This window comes from Dendrobium catenatum, unplaced genomic scaffold (genome assembly GCF_001605985.2).
Source record: "Dendrobium catenatum unplaced genomic scaffold, ASM160598v2 fragScaff_scaffold_1446, whole genome shotgun sequence".
NCBI classification, from domain to species: Eukaryota; Viridiplantae; Streptophyta; class Magnoliopsida; order Asparagales; family Orchidaceae; genus Dendrobium; species Dendrobium catenatum.
Window position 1 is genome coordinate 1,592,463 of NW_021319908.1, and position 17,513 is coordinate 1,609,975.

A 17,513-nucleotide genomic window follows, 5' to 3' on the forward strand; every position below is an offset into this window, starting at 1 on the left:
CACATTTCGACAAGCTGATGAACCTAATTGAGCCAAGTTCGAGCTCGAGCTAGTATAATGCATGAGATCAAATTTAAGCTTGAACTCGAATTTGTTGCTCGATAAGCTCAATTCAGAAACTCTTTAGCAAGAGCAAGTCGAATTCGAGATTACTTACTAATGAGCTTGGCTCACTCACATCCTTGATGCAAACCATCAATATGCTTATAGCTCATTTGTTGTTGATTTAGACCCTTCCCCATAGGTTTTCAAACAAGAAGCAGAAATTCAGTGGGAAATTTTGATTTATTGGTTGGGAACTTTGGCTATCAACTAAGACGTCTTGAGTTCGAGTATTCGTATGTATTGTGTGTGTGAGTTTACGTAATTGATCTAAATAAATGTCAAAAAAAAAAAATCCTGCTTCAATTGTGATTTTATCAACCATTTTGGATGAATTTTATGAATACTCTTTATGCATTTAGGGAAAATTCAATGCAATCCAATGATAGGAAGCTCTGTCATAGCAATTAATGTTTTTAATTTTTTATAAGTTTTTTCAAGACTCAAATAATGTATTTTTAATATTTATTTCTTAATTTTGATTGCAATTATTCAAATTGTACAAATTATTGAATAGAATTTTAATTTTTAGTCATAATTAATGATCTATCAGTGTAATATATCATCTTGATCGACTAAGTTTGCAATTCCTATTCACCAAAAGTAAATTTTTTCGTTAATATGGGAAAAAAATTTCATTATTAAATGCCTAATTATCATAATTAGGAAGTTATAATCTAAATAAGAATTCAATAATCATTATTATTATAAGCCTATTAGTATTACTAAATTAGTCATTATTAGCCCATTATGCCTAACATTTAGATGCTTTAATTATACTTTCATAATTAAATAACATGAATGCATATAATTCAATCCATATAATAATAAATTTATTCTTTTAATAAAAAAAGAAATTAATAAAAAATATTTTAAACAAATTAATTATTGAAGATGTATTTCAATTACTTCTTTCAAAATTAAAAACACGCTCATATCAATTATTAGTCCCATTATTATTATTTTTACATAGATATTTAAAACGGAGCAATGTGTCAGACAATGTATACTTCATATCAACATAAATCAAAACTATCTAAATTTTAGAACTTATCCTAACAATTTTTTTTTCTTATATCAACACATAGCCTCATTAATACAAAATTCTCAATTGACAAAAAATTTTTATACTAAAAAGTCGCTTTAGAAAGCGATAAGAAAGCTATCCCAAACGAAGCATAAGACTACCACCACTTTTCTATTTATGAAAGCTACATCATCATATACTCTACTAAATACCTATAATTTGAGTAACAGTACCCCCTTTCAATCCAAAGCTCCAAACAGCCAAGTTTGAAAACCATCAGCTTGTGTTACAAATATTGAAGGAAATTTAAATAGAACAACAAAGCTTCGAATCTATTGATGCCAAACATATGCAGAAGGCTTGATAACCAGTTAAGGGATATCTGCAAAAGTGAATCACAACATGAATAAATAAATACCAACAATTCAACATTTTAAAATACAGAACACAGAGATCACTGTCAATGTACCTGTAATCTATCACATACTTAGATTTTTCAACCCTCCCTAATTGCAGAATTGTCTGCCTTTCGTTCTTCTGTAGATTTAATACATGTTATACTTGTCTCCTACTTAAGAAAATGTTCAGGAAATAGATGAAGTTACCTCCATTGTCAGCTGGAAGTTCTTAGCTGATGTTTGGATCCGGGAACTTGTTCTTCCAGTTTTCTCTCTGAAGTCCAGTTCATATCTCTTTGTGATCTAAATGGGGCATGTTAACAAGAAACAGATAAAATAAAATCATTACCAAGTAATCTTACTCTGTGGAAGGTTCTTACATTGTTATAGTATGGCACCCTTGAGTATAGTCGATCAGCAATGTTCTTCTTCTCTTCCCAGTCATTAGGAAGGCCATTGATGTGTTGAATCTGAAATTCTCAAGAACATTAGGAACCAAAAGTTTATTATTCCTCTTCATTATTCTTATTAGTTACTGTAGAGGGAAGCTAACCTGTGTTGTTTTGTTTGTGGTCTTTGTTTGCATTGATTTTTGTTTGGGTATACACACTCTCATGCTTCTGAAACTACCTGCAAGTGTAGTGATGGTAGGCACAAACCTGCATTATACAGGTAAATAAGTGAGAGACTATTTCAAAATTGATCAAGAGAAGACTCATATTGATTTCTAGTTACGACTAAGACAACATGGAAAGAAAAAAAAAAAAAAAAAAAAAAAAGGAAAAAAAAAAAAAAAAAAAAAAAACTTAAAATTTCATCTTTTTTTTTCAAAACATTTATAGCCAACTTTAAAAAACTAAATAAGACCTTGCTTCAAATGAAAAGCAATTTTCTTACACAACAACACCCAGTAAACAAGATAGAGATTTCATGGAATCAAGTTTCCTTCCCTGCAAACACCAATGGCTCAGGTGAAAACTCGCACATTAAAAAGTAAGAGAATTTTGTTCAGCACAAAGTGTAGAAGAAAATGAAAAGTGAACCTGCTGCCATATTTGGTACTTTGATCCCATTAGATTTGAACTTATTGTTCCCAAAAAGCTTTCATCTGAGCTGCAAAATATTCCTTTGGAGTTCTGAGCTATGATGAACTCAGACCGACCATTTCTTTTTCTTGTATGGCGAGCAACAACAAGTTTTCTATCTTGCCGTCCGTGGCCTTCCTGTTATGTCAAGAACATGAGAGATTTTTGGTGATTCACTAATGCCAATGTTATTAAAGGAATTAGCATTATACAATGTAAAATCCATCACAATTGTGAAAGACTACTCTTATATTTACAATTAGTGTTGCATTACCGTTAATTTATTTTATTTTGGAATGATTCTTTTTCAAATCTGCGATTATGACGGATTAAGGAGTAAATATGCTTTGTTTTTCAACAAAATAGATTCCGTTTGGTTTTTAGATCTTAAGCTGCACCTACCGTTGAAAAAACATCCAGTTTTTTTATGCAGAATCACCTATTAAGAGTAGATACGTTGAAAACAACCAAATAACAATGAGACCAAAAATTATCAAGAAGATCTTATCGAAAATAAAAGAGGATTCAATCTATAATATAGAGAAGCCCCACAAATGTATCAATAAAAAGAAGCATAACAAAGCATTCTAACAAAACTAAGCCTTCCTAATCTTACCAAAAAAGGGAAGTCCCAAATCTCTCAGATCTTAAAAGAAAAGAGGATATAACACAAAAGTGATGCTAAACAAAAAGCTTTTGACTATTACAAAAATTGTCTACATGAAAGTTTACCAAAAGGCTACTATGCTGAATGGTTATGAAATTGGTGCAAAATTTCTGATGCCACAAATAGGCTAAACATCATGAGAAGACATCAAAATTAAATATAAATCCATAAGAGATGAGGGATTCAATCCAATATAAAAAGTCACATAAATGTACAAATGAAAGTTATATAAAAAAATACTCTTTTCTCGAGCATAAATACACCCAATCTTATATAAAAAAAAGGGAATCCTAAGTTCTTAAATCATGTAAAAGAGAGAATAGGATGGGAGAGAAAGATGATTTAACTAATAGTAAAATTTACATTCATGAAACTTACTCAAATGATTATCTCCCCCCATATCCATTAAATTGTGGCAAAATTTTCATCATACTTTCACTTCATCCAGATAGTACTCTACAATCATAAAAATTACGTTTTTTCTTCGCTTCTTTTCATTCTCTAACTTCTCAGTAAATTTTTATAATCTCTCCCCTATAATAATTCTATCCCTCTCTCTAATTTCCTTCCAAAGGAGAAGTTTACAAGCACATTAAACCTATATACATGCCAAACGAATCCAACAATTCGTCGCAGTCAGAACTAATATATCTTAATAAGAGTTTTAAGGATTTAAATTTAAAACTAAATCAGATTGAACTTTCAACTAAAATCAAGTTTAAAATTTAACTTAAACCTATCTAAAATAATGAATATTGTAACAAAATTTCACATACTTTATTAAAAAAAAAACAAAAACAAATAGATATTTTTTATCCTAACCCATTTCGATTTTGTGCTTATTTAGCTATACTAATGTGTCAAATCCAAACAATTTCTTCTCGTTTTTTAAAATAAAACTAAAGGATACAGCTTATAAAAGCCATTGGTGGCAAAGTTTTTATTTAGTTGAATTGCATCTGCTAACATTGTTCAGCCAAAAATAGATAACCAAACGAAGTAAGAGTATCAAGTTCTGAAGCGGTAAAAAGCTAGATATCTACCAAGGTTAACAGTGGACAAATATCCCACTTCAATTTACATATGAGTTAGGAAGGTGAAGGTACAGTGGCAAATCTCTAAAAAACCTGAACAAGATTCATATTATTTCATTTTCCAGGAGAAATTTTAACAAGTGTATAGACAAAGAGAAGAGCCTTAACTTGCTTTAAGAACATTCTGAGCATAAGTAAGGCAGATAGCAAAGTAGTGGACAAACCTACTAAATTAGCAGACTCACATTAGTATAAAGAACATAGCAAGAGATCCCATCCATCAACTCCTTAGATATAATGCAAGTACACCTCCCCACATCCAGTGGTAGAGGTCTCAAGAGCAGAGATCTGAAAAACCATTCAGCCCAATCATAACATAATCAACTAATTGCCAATAGTTCCACTTCTCTTTAGTACTTCACCAGAGAAAAAAACAAAAAGAGTCGAAATATGGGCGATTACCTATTAGGAAGAGCAGACCATGATGAAGCTGGAGCAGCATCTGTGTCCGAGAAGTCCCAGATATCTGAAGAAGATGGCAGGGGATCCCACGGTTTAGATGTTTCCAGAGAAGACTCTGGTTCATTGAGCCGAATACAGAGCTGCAGGGAAGAGGGCTTCAGTGCTATCTTGCTCTGTTGTGATTTGTCTGTAGTGGAAGGAAGCTTCTTTCCCTTGGAGGAGACAAAGCAACCAACTGCAGCTGATGTATGGTTGGGAGCTCTATTCTCCTTATCCATGAGCGGGTTGAGGTAGAGATAGTCGAAAGAAGATGAAGAAGAGCTTAGAACCTTTTTCTTCAGAGCAGTCATGGAGGCCAGAGATTGGGAGAGGGTGAGCGACTGAGAGTCAAGTAGAGAAGTCTAAACTTTCTCCTCTGTCTGCCTTTTGTAGCTATCTCAGAGGAGAAAATTTCAAATTTGAAATGAAGCATCGGGGGGAGTTATTATAACGGTCGTCACTCTATTGATAGAAGAAAATAGTTTTATAATTAATGGAAAAGCTTCGGTACTTCCAAATCACAGAAATCGGAAGCATTTCCGAATTTTAAAAAGCTCATTAATTATACATATTTATTAACGGCTTTCCCTCTCAATAGCTTTGAAAAAATGAGAAATTCCATTACTTTTTCACCCAAACTAAATTATTAAGATATAATTAAATTACTCAAATTTAGATCAATGTATATTAATTTTATTTGTATAAAATAGTTTATACTTTTTAATTCATTAGTAGATTTTTTATTATCTAATTAGTCAATCAATTATTATATTATATTCCTTTCAAAATAAATTTAATAATTATAGAATGAAAGTAATAATTTATACTTTCTAATTTCTTAGTAAAATTTTAATAATAAATTTGATATTTCAATAACAGTCTCCTATGATTATAATCTTATAAAATAAAAAGTAATATTTACAAATGCCTATATCCCTACTATGATTCAAATACATATCTTAAATTTTTATGTATTTATATATTTGATATTTAAATTTTATATTTGTATAATAATTTGATGTCCAACGCACATTAAAATATTTTTATGAAAAATAATATTCATTTTAGAATAGTAGGTCATTGAGAACAGCGATAACTAGCCAATTAAAGATCATACCCATCAAAAAAAATTTATGTATTAATATATCAAACATTTAAATATTTATATTTATATTATACTTTGATGTCTAAATCAAATGAAGATCTGTCTAAAATATTATATTAATATTAATAGTATTTTTAATGTGATTTTAAAATTTGAATATTATATAAATAAATGCAATAAATTTAGTTGAAAGGCATAAATATATAAAAATTTTGTAGAATGTAAATCTCTCAATAAAAATGTATAAGAAAAAAAAAATTACAACAATATATTCAAAGAAAAAAAAAATCTAAACTTTATAAAGACAACAAAAATTAATGAATTAGACACCCTACATCTAAAAATATAATAGCAATGACCAATAGATCCATTCTTATCAAATTCACCCGAGTCTTAAAAAAAAAAAAACAATTATTATTATGCAATCTATAACTATAAGAGAAAAAAAACATCCAAAATAAAAAAAAAATGCAAAATAATTAAAATTTTAAAAATAACAGTAAAACATGATATAAATTAGTAAAAAAAAATTGTTTAAAATTAAACAAGCAAATATAAAGCTACAATATTTAGAAGAATTTTTATACTTCATTAGTTTATTTTATCATTTTCAAATAATTCCATGAGAATATATATCCTTCATAAAGATTCAATAAAAAAAAAATTATCAAATACAAACAATGTGATTATTGAGTACCTTAGACTGACAAATTACACCAAAAAAAAAGCTCCAGATCATTATTGATCAGCCTCTCATGCTTCAAATTACTGAGAGGAAACTGATACAGCCATTAAAAAAGTTCCATTTATTGTTTGATTAGCTAGTAGACTCTTTCAGCAGTGGAGACAGGTTGGAGGAAGACAACAATGGCTGTAATGTTATCCATGCTACCACGTTCAATGGCTTCAGTGACCAATCTCTTGGAACACATCGTCGCCTCCTTCACAGTATCTCTAATAATGGATATCACTTCTTCGTTGCTCATAACATCCCATAGTCCGTCGCTGGCCATCACCTGTAACATCAAGTGGCTTCATTTCTTATGATACAACTGCCACTGCAGTGCTTGCTAGATGGTGTAGCAATTTATACCAGAACGAAATCTGATCGTTAAAATTATTTTGAAATGTGTGTAATATATGAATAATCGATTATTTTTTTATTACGATTTCATTTGGGATGGCTTTCTTACTACTTAAAGTAGTTTTTTAGAAAGCTGCTTTAAAAAGCAATAAGAAAGTTGTTTCAAACGAAATCTAGATCTATCATGGAAAATTAAAGATTTCAAAATCCATATTACTAAATTTAGATCAGGAAATCCTCACATAAAATTCGAAAAATGGCAGTAATTAAAAGTACACGCATCACCTATTATACCATCATGCAGTAGAGACTGATTTATCTAGATTTCATAATTAATTTAGAAGGTGATTACTTTTCCTTTCTTTGTTTGGATATAAAAATCCTGTATTTGCTTCGATTGACTAATGAAGCTACAATTGTCGAAGAACATAGCACAAAACTAGACTACTACAAAAGTTTAGATATGAAATAACCATTTGAGAAGCTAATAAATGAGTATAAAATTTTTTTCTGGCAGATGTTATTAGTGTTTTGTAAAATTGACGTGCCTTGGTTCAAAATGGATTTTTTCCTATTGGAAGCAGTAGATAGATTTACACCAAGTAAATTTGGCCTACTTGGATGAAGGGAATGAAAGCTGCCTAGGTGAATGTGGTGGCTAATATCGATAAATACTAATGCCTGCGTAGATTTGGCCTTTTCAGTTCACAAGCGGAGATTATCTAAGAAAATTCAGCATGCTCATATGAGATAAGTGAATATCTAGATAGATGTTCCCAAGTAAGAGGTTGATCAAGATGCGCGTGGCTAAACTAGCTGCTGTGATTGTGATCAATATTGATCAAGTCATCTGCTTAATAATTTAATCAATACAAAGTAGTTTAAGTGCATCATATATAGGTACTTGTGGGCTCCGAAAATTCAGCCTAGGCCTCCGCCCGCACTGTTTGCTGCTTTTTCTTTGGGGAGAGAGTTTTAATGGATTAAGTTCCGGGAAAAATTTTTGGAAGGCAGATGGGTTTGTAGATAAACACTATCCAGAGATTTTGCCCTCATTTTGCGAGGACTTTATGATATGAGTTCTGGTTTCCTATAGTCGCAAGCCCCTATAGTTAATTACCCCTCCCGATAACGAGAGAGAACTTCCGATTAAGGCTAGTCGTCAATCATATACGTGTTATCTAGCACATAGTAGCAGCATGGATTTGAGAGTTGAAGAGCTTGGAAATGGTTGAGAATTTAAAGGGTTGATATTTAAAATGGAAAATTTCACCATCTTGCACTTAAAGCGGATGGTGGGGGAATGGATGATGGACTCGATCAAGATCCCATGGTTCCGTCGTCCCGGGCCATCGTGGTCCCTGGTCTACTTAGTTAGAGGAGGTAGTCGACTCAACCTGACTGAAGGATCCTTGTCGGTAGCAATGGGTTGCTTCGTTCAAGGGAAACTTATAGACCTGAGGTGAATATTTACCTAAAGGGACAAATTTGAATCCACCTTAGCTAACAGAGGGCTTTGTGCCCTATCGATCATATTCTATTGATTCATATCTCAAGGATTTGATGCCATTAAAGAGCGTATTGGCTCTGACCATAACCGGTATTTCGTGGTGCCATTTCGCGGCAAAACCACTCAGTTTGGAGGGCCCCGTATCGTCATAACCGTTTATACTGCGATGCCATTTGGCAGCAAAACCCCCGATTAGAGGGCACGTACCACGTCCTTACTGGCAAGAGATTGTTTGAGAATAAATCTTAGTGATATTTTCGACCAGACATTTAACTCTATGTGAGCTGAAGTCATATTTGAATTTGTGCACCTCGGCAAACTGTTGCGGAGGGTGGATGGATTTTACTTTAAGTGGTTTGACGGATAGATTTCAGTCTTAAACAACGTAGAATTTGGAATTTGTTGGATTTTGGACTTTGTAGAGGTTTGAATTTTGAATGGACTTTTGGGAGGCATTTGAAATATTGTAGTTAACCCCTCCAGTTGAGATTCGCATTCAACACGACCATTATTGGGGTGTGTGGGGTCATTTCCATTTGTTGATTGAATCTTGTCGACTCGACCGAGCTACTGACCGAGGATCGGGTTTCTCGTAGGCTTTGTGCATTTGTTTGTGAATTTTCTTTATTAAAGGCCTTGACGGCCTAATATGAATGTATAAAATAAATATTCCGGTCGACTTCATGACTGTATATTTATCCGATGGTTTGAACACCGTCCACTCCTATTTACTTGCTTAGGAGGATCAGATTTTGTAGGCTTGGTGTCTTTGTTAGTGAATTCTCTTGATTATAGATCTTGACGGCCTAGTATTGAAACAAATACATCGATCCCCACAACCGTGTATTTGTTTGAAGGTTCGAACCTTGTCAACTCCTATTGATCTGCATAAAAGGATCGGGTTTGGAATTGAATTCACTTATTGACCCGCGCAACATCCCTAAGCATCACGGTGCACCAATAACATGCTCGCCAGGGCCCCTGTAGGTAGATGATTTTATTTTCCCCTTTAGTGTACCTATGTGTATACAAACTAAGATGCATGTGCAAGGGTACTTTGAAATATTTTAGCTGTACTAGTAACTGCCATTTGAATGCACACAATGTTTCATTTGAGAGCTTATATATGCCTTCCATCCGCTAATTTGAGTGTTGTAGATCCGGTGGAGGTGCGTTGTATGTTGTATACGCCTTCTGTCTACTTGTATAAGTGTTGCAGATCCGGTGGTGATATTATCTGGATGTCCTGAGACATATCATCATTTTGATGTTGACTCCTCTTTTCTCATTCACCGGGGAGGTTTTCTTTGAAGTTGGTGACCACTGCCTTGAAAAAAACTTTTTAGGATCATCAGTGTAATAGACTTATTGTTTCCATTGTTTGTGGACACCATAACTATTTTCTTCTTGAGTATAGGACTAAGGAGAGGCTTTGGAACACCAGGAAATTTAGTTCTAATTTGTTCAAACATCCCTTTCCTTCTGCCAGGAGGTGTCCTTTTCCGTACACCGAGTTGCCCTTGTACTCGACGTACTCGTAGGTCATAATCAACGTTGTCGTAGGTGACATCTGTACTTGTGTGCACAAGGGTTCTTTGTACTTACGATATACTCATTGTTGTTATCCACAAGTGGCTCGTGTTCATTTGTAGAGACCCGTTGTATCCACTACGACAACCTAAAAGTGTTCGTAGAGGAGCTATTATTTCGGCATCATGTCCACCTTTCACCAATCTCAGGTGGATTTGATGATTGCATTTATTTGTAAGGAGGGGTCGTATTTGATATGATCTCTTGAAAATGTTCGCAGGAGAGCCATTTGCACCTGTATCATATCCACCTTTCACCAATCTCAGGTGGATTTGATGATTATACTTGTTTGTAGGGGGTGGGTCCTCCACTATTGACCTCCAATGTCGCCTTCTTCAATCAACAGGCATTATTGTTAGTGTTGGAGGTTTCAATAATGCATTATGCAACCATTCGTTGTTCTTGAAAGCACGCTGCATTTAACCTGGGATTTTATTTCCCACTTGCAACTTGTTGTTAGCTTGGACGACTGTGCATTTGGGCTTTGATTTGTTTATTCATCGGACCCGAGTTCAAGGTTCAACTCATGCTTGAGTCTTGTGTGTTGTTGTGGGTTCAGCTCTTCGTATCCCATTTAATCTGGAGCTCCTTGAGTCCCCTGTTGCTCTTGAAAGTTCAGGTTCTTTATTGTTCATGTCAAGTTTGGATCCAGCTTGAGTTCAATTTAAGTTCCTTGTTCTCCACGTCTTCTTCCAGTTTGAGTTCAGAGTACGAGTTCAAGTGATCTTTGCTTAATTCATTTCATTTTCAAATTCAATTCAAGTTTGAGTTCTTTCAAGTCCGAGTTAGGTCCTTCTTATCATTTTATATTCCAAATCCTTAATGTATTTTGCTCAAATTTGGATTTAATTCATTTAAGTTCATTTTCATAGGTCCCCTGCTCATGCTCAATCAAGTTCAAAGGTCTATAAGTCCACAGTTCATGTTCAATTGAGTCCCAAACCAGGCCGGAGTACATTCATACATTTACCCAAAATTTCGGTAGCCTCTCGACGTCTCCCCCGTTTAGGGGAAAACTACGGAAAAACTGGGCCTCCCGCCACGCTTGAGAAAAGTGTGCACGGTAGGTGACCTTGGCTGAGGGCACCGCGGCCATAAAATCTGTCCCTATCACGTCAGAGAATGGCGTGCATGGGTCTTCGGTACCTGTTACAAGAAAAATAGTTGTTTCCCCGCAGGTACAGAGAAGTGTACTGGTACTTAAGAGTTGTCCTGACCACGCTAAGAAAAGCGTGCACCAGGCCTACCCGCCTCGTCGTAAGTTTCGCACCGGGCTACCTCCCATAACACTAGAGAAAAAAGTGCATAGAGGGTTTGCCGGCTCAACACGAACGCCGAGGATAGGATTTTGGAGCCAAGGGGTTGCTCGCCTAGCTCGTCGTAGGTGTCGCACCGGGTTCCCTTCCACCACGCTAGAGAAAAGCGTGCATAGGTGGTTTGCTGGCCCGACACGCATGTGAGGCAAGAGAGGGTATTTTATTATTATTATTTTATTAATTATAATTAATTATTATTAATAATAATTAATTAGAATTTAATTTATAATTAATTAAATTAATATATAATTAATTATATTAATTATAATTAGTACTTAATTAATCATGTGATTAATCATGATTAATTAATATTAATTATAATTAAGCTTAATTAACTATCATTAATTTATAATTGAAATTAATAATAATAATAATAATAATAATAATCAATGGCCAATTCGCTGCTGCTTCCTATATTTGCGTGCGCTTTGCTTGTTGCTACGCTCGCCGCCGCAGGAAGCTTCAACAATGACTTCGACATTACTTGGGGCGACGGTCGCGCAAAGATACTCAATAATGGGCAGCTTTTGACTCTTTCTCTCGACAATGCTTTAGGTTCCGACTTCCAGTCCAAGAGCGAGTATCTCTTCGGCAAGATTGACATGTAGCTCAAGCTCGTCCCCGGCAATTCCGCCGGCACCGTCACCGCCTACTATGTAAGTAACATTCTCATGCCGTTAGCTCCATTAAGAGCTCGAAATTCATTGAACTGATGGTGTCTACTGCTTCGTCTGCGCGCAGTTATCGTCTCAGGGGCCAACACATGATGAGATCGATTTCAAGTTCCTTGGGAACCTTAGCGGCGACCCTTACACATTGCACACCAACGTGTTCACGCAGGGGAAGGGCAATAGGGAGATGCAGTTCAAGCTCTGGTTCGATCCCACCAAGGATTTCCACACCTACTCTGTTATCTGGAATCCCCAACAAATTATGTAAGCCAACAAAAACTATCGCTTTTAATTAGATGCTACCATTGATATGAGAACTTTGAGAAATGCATGCGCAGATTCATGGTGGACGGGACCCGGATTTTGGGGATGTATGGCTTTGATGCTATCAAGTAGCGGCCGTTGATCTGGAGGAGGCCGATGCCTAACGTCCCGAGAAGGCTGAGCGGCAGTCGCCACATCATCGAAGGCTAGCACCCCCTCTCGCCACCGCCGCATCATCGGAAAAGAAATTCCCGCGCGAAATACAGCTTTCGGGGGTTGGTTCTGACGGGAGAGAAACGGAGTGTTATATTTGAGGAGGGATAGAGCTTTTAGGTGGTAGAAGAGTAAATATTAAAGTTTAGGTGTTAGATAAGTAAATAGATAGGTTTTAAGTGTTATGTATGTAAAAATCCCTAATTATAATTATAAATTAATTATAATTAAGTTTAATTAATTTTTATTAATTTATAATTAAAAATAATTAATAATAATAATAATAATAATAATAATAATAATAATATACAAAAAAATCCCTCTCCCCCCTCTATTTGGCGGATTGATGGGATGCGGCCGAGCAAGCGCTCGATAGGGAGAAATTTACCCTCACAGTAAGCGGGCTCTCGTTATGGCTTCTAATCCGACCGAAAGGGCAAGCCGTCATAATAATAATAATAATAATAATAATAATATACAAAAAAATCCCTCTCCCCCCTCTATTTGGCGGATTGATGGGATGCGGCCGAGCAAGCGCTCGATAGGGAGAAATTTACCCTCACAGTAAGCGGGCTCTCGTTATGGCTTCTAATCCGACCGAAAGGGCAAGCCGTCAGAGGGGGAAAGTCGGACAGCAACGAGAGAGCCGAAGAAGCTACACGAACGGAAGAAAGTTACTTCATAGTGAGCGTGCTCCCGTTCTTGTTCCGATCAAAGTGTCGTAGCTTCCGGTCCGACAGCAAGGGATCGTCGTCGAAGGAGGCGACATCGAACAGCCACGAATGGAGCCGTAGAAGCCACGTGAAAGGGGGGGAAGCTGTCTTCACAGCCGTGAGCTCCCTTTCTTGCCTCCGATCCGACGAAAGGGAACGTCGTCGAGCGACTTAAGTCGAATAGTTACGAAGGGGTCGGAGAAGGGGTGCGAAAGGGAGAAAGGGCCTTCACAGCGAGCTAGCTTCGGTTGTTGCTTCCGATCATAATGCCGTAACTTCCGATCCGACTGGAAGAGAGAGTTGGGGAGAGAGCGAGAGATCGGAGAGAGAGAGAGTGGGAGCGAGAGGGAGCAATCGGAAAGCCCTGAGGCTTCGTTCTCGCGTTCTTTTAACGACGCGAGGTTGTGTGAACGTCGTGGAGAGATCGTGCACAACATGCAACGACGTGAAATGGCAGAGAGCAGGTAAGCAAAATTTTTTTTTGTTTTTTATTTTTATTATTTTTTTTTTGTCACACAGGAAAGGGTCAACATTACTAGCTAGTCTACGGCTTCATTTGGTTATCCCTAAAAGGTAGTTTTAAAAACGTTGGTGGAGCAAATGGAGTTCTCAAACGGAGAAGCAAACATAAAGAAACTTCTCAAAACAGTAAAAAATTTGAAGTTCTGAAAGAAGCATTTCCACATAAGCGACATATTCAAACAACGACAAACACCGTTTCCAAACAGAGAAAGAGGAAAAAAGGCACGTCAAACGAGGCCTACATGTACTAGGGGATAACAATCTGTATGCATGTAGACTTCTAGTTACCAAAGACCACATGCAACAAATTTGTTGAATCATAGATGGATATAGTAATTATTAAAGAACAAATATGAATATAAGAGCAAGTTTTATGAAATCTACCAAGAACTCATCAATTGCTGACAAAAAAGTTTCTATAATCTCAGGCACCGCAGTCACAGCAGGTTTCAAGTCATCATCACCAATTGATCGTGTAACCTAGAAATAAAAGAAGAATCGTAAGTGTACTTATACAATAAATACAATAGCTTCTAAGAAACATATTACGATATAGGCCAACAAAATATGTAACATATCTGATTAGAAGTAAAATATTAATTTACTAAAATGCAATGATTGTTGGTAGCGCTGGTTGGTTGCAAGATCTGGCTAAATCTTGCCCTTCGGTTCAAGGCTAAATTCTGGGATAAGTAGGATTTAGGAGGCTTAGATTTTGTTTGGGATGACTTTCTTGTTACTTCTTAAAGTAGCTTTCTAGTATACATTTTTTAATTTTTTACTAAAAAACTGCTTTAAGAAGCAACAAAAAAGCCATTCCAAACGAAGCCTTACACTTCTCTTTTCTATATCATTTATTATCTTTCATTTAAATCATATATCCTAAAAATATATATCAAATAATTTTTATAGGATTTAACTAGATTTAACATCTAATATGCCAAATAATTCTCGGGATTTAAAGCCCCAGGTTTTTCTAAAGTCTGGATTTACAATTTTTACTAAATCCTACTAGTAGCCAAAAAGCCCCTGATATACTGAATCCATTTAAAGCAAAGAGAACTTACCAATGACCATCTACATACACGCCTGAAATTCTAACAATAATGGCTGCAACAACATTCAAATTGCATTCATTCAAGAAAGAAACACTTCAAAACAACAGTTCCCGAAAAACATTGGAAAAACCTGAAGCGCGGCAGCGCCAACCCTCCACGTATCCACCATCCATGTCACTTCCATGCCTTCACTCATTACACGCATCCTTTCCTCATCACAGCTTGCAAGATGTTCCTGCATCAAATTTAATGAGAGATGCAATAAAATATTAAGCTCGAAGAGTCGTTAAGGATACATTCAATTTCTTACAAATAAAAAAAGCATTTTGACACCTTGCTCATTGGAAATGGGTGGCCAGAACGACAGAGAATAGCCCGGCAATCACCAGCATTAGCCACAAAAAGCTTGTTTCTTACTATTAATGCTGTAAGTGCAGTGCAACCAGGATGCCAATCTTTCTTAGTAACTCTTTTGGAATTACAGTGTGACGTCAATTCTTTTCTGAATGCAATATCTGTATTCACAAATGCTTCACAAAGTGCCTTCGATGGACTGAAAAATTAAAAATGAGAAAGCCAAAAAAAAAAAAAACCCGTTATAATTATTGTCAATCAATAATAATAAAATTCAACCTGCTATTGTAGCCAGATCTCTTTAGAAACCCGGGTAGAGCTCGAGCAGAGAACTCAGCAGCCGCAGCACCTGGATAAAAGCTTAATGCCATGGCGTTAAGAATATTCAAATATCTAAAATACACATTAACACAATTTTGATATTTGATCTAGGAAGCCCCTGCAACAGGATGGCCTAACAATGTAATAGGTTGGGGGGCTAAATGCAGAAAAGAAAGTTACAAAAGGCAACCAACAACAACACAACAAATATGGCGTGCTCCAGGCACATGCCACATTTGTTGGGGGGCATTTATTGACCTAAAAATCAAATTATGTGCGAAAGAGAGCAAAGTCGGAGACAAAAAAAAACAACGCGCGACGTCAACCAAATGACCTCCGAATACAAAACGGACCGCATTGTTGCATTCAGGATGTCCGAATCGCTTAAAAAGGAATATAAATTTGCTCGTGGGAAATTACGCGCGCAAATCAATGCAAATTTGACATGAATTTTAGGAAATTACAAGAAAATCAATGTGAAAATTATTATTTTTTATTTCTGCCATTTTAATAATAATGACTATTATTATTATTTAATTATAATAATAATATTTATTATTATTATAAAAGAAAACAAAAATAATAATAAATAAAATCATATCCAATCAATGCGAAAACCTTACCTCGCCGGTGGGAGGATGTCCGGCCACGAGCTTTAGGCGATCCCTATTCGTCAATCGCCCATGATTTTTGCTGATGGTTGGTCGTCAATTAAGAGCAAGCACGATCTGTCTATCTGTCTGTACGAGCTCGCTCAGCCTCGTTGTCGTTAAAAATGAGAAAGAAACTCTCATTTTGGGACCTTTTCTTTCCCACAAGCTCCCCTTCCTCCTTTGATCTGCTTCTCGAACACTTCTCTTACTGAATCTCACGCACCTTCCGTCTTCTCTCCTGCTCGATCAAACCGGTCTATCTCCCCACTTCACACAGCTCAGATTCCACCCATTAGCCTTATTTTCTTCCGATTGCGAACTCCCTGCACCACTTGAATATCTCAGCCGCAGCCGACGCCAAACCTTTCACCACGATTCCTTCTCCTCAACAACCGGATAAGCCTTGACTCTCTCCCTCTTGCCAATCCAGACTCACATTTGAAGCTTGTCTTCCTATTTTCAACTAACAGTACTGCCACTAAGACTCCCTTACGAGAACTATTCCTCTGGCTTTAAGATTGAAAACTATAAAATGGAAAAACAGGGATTTATTGCTTCAAAGGTTCAGGATTTTTTAGTTTGGGCTGTTATCAAATATCTTTTGATACCATCTTCTTTGGGTATGAATTTTGGTAAGCGAAGTTATGAGGAAGGTTACTTATGGTTCAGCCTGGTTTTTTTGATCTTCATTCTCCTTCAGACCTGGGATAAGTTATTTTTTGGGAATGTGGATTTCGGTTTTTTGTATTCACATTCCAAATTATCTTTTGACCCTCTTAACAGCAAATCTCGGGTATACTTCAAAGATATTGGCAGCATTCGTGGGATGATCATGTGCACAACGGACGATGATGAGCATGGACTGTCTCTCCGAGCCATTGAGGGTCTTAGGGGCAACTTGGCTCGTTTTTGTGACTTTTCTGGACGGGCTGGAGGCACTGTGATGGCCAGTTTTGCTGGGTTACTCTATCGTTTACTCAGATTTTGTGGGCAACCGGTGCCACCGTCTGATTCCTTTAGTTCTTGCCTCCGAATTTTTTGATGATTGAGACAGTGCATTTATTCTGAGTCTATATGTTGTTGCCTTTTTCATTTCCCAGTTCTGCTATTGTCTTTGTAATTTTGTTTAGTTTTAGCTCTTTGCTTTTCTTTTTTTGATTACATGTAATCTGAACTTTTTATCTTAATATATGGGCTCTTTTGCCCCGGGTTTTCCCAAAAAAAAAAAAAACTATTCCTCTGCACGTGAACTTTCTAGTTCACGATTCCTCAGGGCAATAATAAGATAGAGGTGAAACTTTTTTTTAATTTTTTTTTTTTTTTTT

General features: G+C 35.9%; 2 protein-coding genes and 1 pseudogene across 3 annotated transcripts in view; 1 reads left to right on the forward strand and 2 right to left on the reverse strand.

Annotated features, from left to right (window-relative positions):
- Positions 1-1,435: 1,435 nt before the first annotated feature.
- LOC110106889 (tubby-like protein 4) lies at positions 1,436-5,125 on the reverse strand. The gene is made up of 9 exons (XM_020836968.2): positions 4,776-5,125; positions 4,559-4,661; positions 2,571-2,750; positions 2,425-2,477; positions 2,081-2,186; positions 1,908-1,997; positions 1,735-1,830; positions 1,599-1,666; positions 1,436-1,511 (listed from the first exon to the last, which is right to left on the reverse strand). Exons 1-9 carry the CDS (start codon positions 5,123-5,125, stop codon positions 1,436-1,438), a joined length of 1,122 nt encoding a protein of 373 aa, XP_020692627.1.
- Positions 5,126-6,554: 1,429 nt separating this feature from the next.
- Positions 6,555-17,513, reverse strand: part of LOC110106882 (protein kinase and PP2C-like domain-containing protein) — a 27,980-nt gene continuing 17,021 nt past the window's right edge. For both annotated transcript variants that reach the window (XM_020836952.2, XM_020836954.2), the window contains 5 exons: positions 15,494-15,563; positions 15,194-15,413; positions 14,991-15,095; positions 14,187-14,282; positions 6,555-6,935 (listed from right to left, as the gene is read on the reverse strand). In XM_020836952.2, coding sequence (XP_020692611.1) covers positions 6,741-6,935; positions 14,187-14,282; positions 14,991-15,095; positions 15,194-15,413; positions 15,494-15,563 — 686 coding nt within the window. In that variant the 3' untranslated portion in view covers positions 6,555-6,740. The remainder of the gene's footprint in view (positions 6,936-14,186; positions 14,283-14,990; positions 15,096-15,193; positions 15,414-15,493; positions 15,564-17,513) is intronic.
- On the forward strand, positions 11,809-12,715 carry LOC114580963 (annotated as a pseudogene).